General features: G+C 53.4%; 1 protein-coding gene across 1 annotated transcript in view; it reads right to left on the bottom strand.

Annotated features, from left to right (window-relative positions):
• The window catches only part of ATP2C2 (ATPase, Ca++ transporting, type 2C, member 2), a 93,222-nt gene that overhangs the window by 10,328 nt on the left and 78,192 nt on the right, over positions 1–4,702 (bottom strand). Inside the window, exons 14-15 of the mRNA XM_011972285.1 lie at positions 3,829–3,985; positions 358–528 (exon numbers count right to left, since the gene is read on the bottom strand). Of these exons, the coding sequence (XP_011827675.1) occupies positions 358–528; positions 3,829–3,985 (328 nt within the window). The remainder of the gene's footprint in view (positions 1–357; positions 529–3,828; positions 3,986–4,702) is intronic.

Below are 4,702 nucleotides of genomic sequence, written 5' to 3'. Positions count from 1 at the left end.
CAGAGTGGTTCAATGGTTTGCCAGGGGTACACAGCTAGAGGCAGACGGCAGACTGAATCTCTGCATGGCCATGATGCTGCCTGTGAAGACAGTGGATGAAAAGCCCCTGACACACAGTAGGTCCTCACTATCCATGAGGACTTTTCCCCTTTTGCAGAACCTGCCAACATTTCAGAAACAGGAAACACCTCAGAAATTGGAATGCTGGCCACGAATACTCAGCGTCTTTTCTAAGCCCACAGGGCTAGGTGTGAGCCCTCCTGACCAAGCTAGCTGAGGCTTCCCTTTGGTTGCAGCCCCCCATTGTAAAGGATGGACGGGTCCTTTCGTCCTCACCCCTGACCCTGTCCCGGTTACCTATGGCCAAGGCCGTCTCCAGAGCATCTCCCGTTATCATCTTCACGGACACGCCAGACTCGGAGAGAACCTGAACTGCTTCCTTCACGCCAGCTCTCGGGGGGTCAATGATGCCAACGAGACCCAGAAATGTCAGCCGCCCCAGCTCGGGCCCAGAAGCCAGAGCCAGAACTGAGGAGAGAGGGGGAGTAAGGAGGGATCACCGGGGGCTCAGGGGCCATCTGTTTTTGTTGTTTCTGTTTTTTCGTTTTATTTTGTTTAGAGGGAGTTTTGTTCTTGTTGCCCAGGCTGGAGTGCAGTGGTGTAATCTCAGCTCACTGCAACCTCCGCCTCTTGGGTTCAAACAATTCTCCTGCCTCAGCCTCCTGAGTAGCTGGGATTACAGGCATGCGCCACCAGGCCCGGCTGATTTTTATATTTTCAGTAGAGACAGGGTTTCACCATGTTGGCCAGGCTGGTCTCAAACTCCTGACCTCAGGTGATCCGTTTACCTCAGCCTCCCAAAGTGCTGGGGTGACAGGTGTCAGGCAACATGCCCAGCCCTTTGTTAGTCCCCAGCCAGCCCCAACCATGGCCCAGATCCTCCTCGGTCTGTGGAGGGCTCAGGCATCAAGTCCCTAGACTGAAAGGGAGGACAGAGATGCCTGCAGCGGCTCTCAGGCCTGCGCAGATGCACACCAGACAGAGAGGGGAACCAGAAACAGCCGCATAGCAGAAAATACCACTGCTGTCCGCTTGATAGGGTTTGACTGTGTCCCCACCCAAATCTCATCTTGAATTGCAGCTCCCATAATTGCCACGGGTTGTGGGAGGGACTGAGTGAGACAGAACTGAATCACGGGGGTGGTTTCCCATACTGTTCTGTGGCAGTGAATTCGTCCCATGAGATCTGATGATTTTATGAGGGGTTTCCCCTTCGGCTTGGCTCTCATTCTCTCTTGACGGCTGCCATGTAAGATGTGCCTTTCACCTTCGCCGTGATTGCGAGGCCTCCCCAGCCACGTGGAACTGTGAGTCCATTCAACCTCTTTTTCTTTATAAATTACCCAGTCTCAGGTCTGTCTTTACCAGCAGCATGAAAACAGACTAATACACCACTCATGGTATGAGACCCACCCCACTTCCCAACAAAAGTGGCCACAGAAACCTGTTTGAGCTGGCCCAGAATGGGACACGTGAGGTGGAGTAGGATAGGACAGTTCTGACAATTCTTGCCCTCATTTGCTCTGTGCTAACTCATTTTGTCATTGCCAGCAGACGTGGGGGAGCTGCACAGAGGTTAAAAATTGACAGGGGAGCGACCCAGCTGAGGGGACTCTTGCTGTGAGCTTGCCCTGGGCCTTGACTCTCTTTTGGTGGCACAGAAGCCAGGCCCAGCTCCTGCCAACCGGGTGATCTCAGAGGGGGTGGTGGACTTTTCACCTCACTGACACCAAAGACAGGGCTGGCATCCCTCCTGCACCGATGACACTGCTGCTCTTCCTCCCCTTTTCCAATGCCCCCCACCCCGACCAAACTAGAAGTAGGAGCATCCCCTGCTTCTAGTGGCCACCTGGCAGCCCTCTGTCCCCGGAGGTCCTCACTCCTGCCTCTGTGCTCCCCTCACCCCAACCCTCCTTCCCGCTCCGTGGGGTTTGTCATCTTCCCCTGGATGTGTGTGGGGTGGGGGGTCTCAGAACTCAAGACAGGATTCACTGACTCTTCCAATCCTCACAGCAATCACTCCAGGGGATCTAGCATGTTGGGGCTTCTCTAAGTCACCCGGGCACTGCCCCAGGCCTGCCAGGCAGCAGGCATCAGTTCACGGTCACCTGCTGAGGAATAACATCCCTTCTCTTCTCAGGCCAGACACGGGTTGGAAAAATGCACAGGCCTTCTCTAAGGCCAGTTCCCAGGTTGTAGCTTTCCCAGCCACAGGTGGGAGACAAGTTCATTTGTAAACACAAAAGGACCTGCGTGTGGACTGGGGGACACAGGAAAAGGTCTCACTGTTCGTCTGCCACTGACCCGTTCTCATTACGCTCTCCCTCAAAGTCTGGAGCAAGCCCCTGGAACGCGTCCTCATGCTCTGCAGCAGCGCAGCAGACATTCGGGCGAAGGCGCTGGCTGCACTAGGCCGGGCTGTCACCCGGGCTGGCTCCACTGCCCGGTGGGATTCAGGGCGTGGCCTCACACAGGCACTTCATGGTGCCCGGCACACAGGTGGGGCCCAAGTGCCAGGAGCAGATTTAGAGGCCAGGACCACGTGGGATGTTTACTTACTCACGTGTCCGCTCTTAAGTGAGCCGTTTCATTGTCAGCAGAGGCGCGATGTGACCAGAACAGGGAGCTAGTGAAGGGCTTGGTCCTATCAACCATGACGACAGCAGCTGCCACCCACGCGCCAGATTTTCTCCCAATCCCTCCACTGTGCAGGAGGGACGCCACAGCTCCGTCTCTGGTGTCAGTGAGGTGAAAAGGACCTTCTTACACCAGCCCCTCTCAGATCACCCAGCTCGCAGGGGCTGGGCCTGGCTTCTCTGCCACCGAAACAGAGTCAAGGCCCAGGGCAAGCTAAGACGGGATCCACCGTCTCTTCCAATCCTTACAGCAATCAGTGAAGTCACTACTCTCGTGCCTTCCTTATGCATATGGGGAAACTGAGGCACAGTATTTACCTGTGGGCCTATTGTAGACCCAGCGCTACACAAACCATTTGGGAGGCAAAGCACCTGTGCTTTGGGGAATGCTCCCCTCACTCGGGAAGAGGGGACACATGCTCGGCGCTGGCTTCACCGTGCCCCAGAAAGCCACAAGGGTCTCGCGCTGTACACTTCTGAGCAAACTTGCCAGCAACCTACAAACTCTGTTCCCTGAAGGGGAAGACCAAGGCTCCTGAGCCAATAAGGCCAGCCCAGCGCCTCTCATTCCCCTCAAGGGAACACCAGTGCCTAAGGCCAGCCCAACGCCTCTCACCTCCCCCCAGGGGAACACCAGCGCCCAGCAGCGCTTCTAAACGCTTCCTCTGTACCTGGCTAGGGTGACAAATGACACCAAGGGAAATGTGAGTTTTAATGTTCAGCCCATCAGGGAAGCCACTGGCTCTGCTGCAGAAATTTGAAAATGGCCAAGGGAGAAGATATATTCCTTGACTGAAAAGAGCTTCAGGTTTTCCTGATAAGAGGCAATGAGCAAAAAGACCTATTGGGAAAATCAATGTTTGGGGTGCAGCCCATTCACCTGCCTTAGGAAACTCAGCAAGGGAGGGTCCCCCTCTTCTGGGGATTAACAGGGGTCACTGAGGAACTGGGATGAGGTGGGGGCCTGCCTTTCATGGGACCATCAGGTTCCAAGCACATGTCGTTGCTGTCAGCATGCTGCCTGACTCCTTGGGACAGGTGACCTCCTTGACTGGGGATCCTGCTTGAATGCACTTAAAAGTCAATGTTACATGCAAGCTTAAAGCTCTGGGCTGGGGCCACAGGTACTGACCCCGCAGACCGAGGGACCCCATCCTCTTCTCTTCCTGCAGGCAGAATGACCTCTGCTGGGGTGTCAGCGGCAGGGGGATGCCTCCGTTGTTGTACATGGTGCAGTAGCGGATCACCTCTTCCAAGGCCCCCTTCATGAAGTAAATGTCTTCCTGATCCTTAGAAAAGACAAAGGGAAGAAATCCACTACCACTGGAAGCCTTGGTTCATAGTAACCATCACCCCACTCTGCACGAGGTTACAAAGACACACACAGGGACGTTGGCAGCGGAGTTATTTACAGTGGGCTGGTGCTGTTCACAGGTGCTGGACAGGTTCGCTAAGTTCCGGAATCCCATCCATGGAATGTTTTGCAATCCAGAGAAAGAACAAGGTCAATCTTCAACCTGTACCACCCTTGTTCTTTTTTCAGTTCCCTTGTAATGGTCACTCAGAGCGTCTTGTATGTTTCATGCATGGGAGGAATCATCCCAGCTTGGACTATGCCTCTGGGGTGTGATTAACTGGGAATATTTCTGTTAGACTGTTGCCTCCCTAGGGCATCACCAAGTCTATTTTGTACCCACCCCTAGCACTTGGCTTGTCATAGTGAACCCACGTGAGTAGCTGATCATTTTTCCTGTGTTTTTGTTAAGCTCTGTCGTGACAAATATGTAGACTGTAAGCTCCACGTGGGGAGGCCCTGGGTCAGTGAAAGTCACGCTGTATCCCCAGCCTCGCTACTGGACCCACCTGGCTCACGTGGGTGCACAGTGTTAATATAACACTGTTATAAGTTAATATAATATTAATTATATATGTTATTAGTTAATATATTAATTATAATACATATGTATTATATGTATGTATATCATTTATATGTATGTTACATTATA

Source organism: Mandrillus leucophaeus, unplaced genomic scaffold (genome assembly GCF_000951045.1).
Source record: "Mandrillus leucophaeus isolate KB7577 unplaced genomic scaffold, Mleu.le_1.0 Scaffold10, whole genome shotgun sequence".
NCBI classification, from domain to species: Eukaryota; Metazoa; Chordata; class Mammalia; order Primates; family Cercopithecidae; genus Mandrillus; species Mandrillus leucophaeus.
Note: the sequence above shows the minus strand (reverse complement) of the source record. Positions and strands in the feature narration are given on the sequence as shown.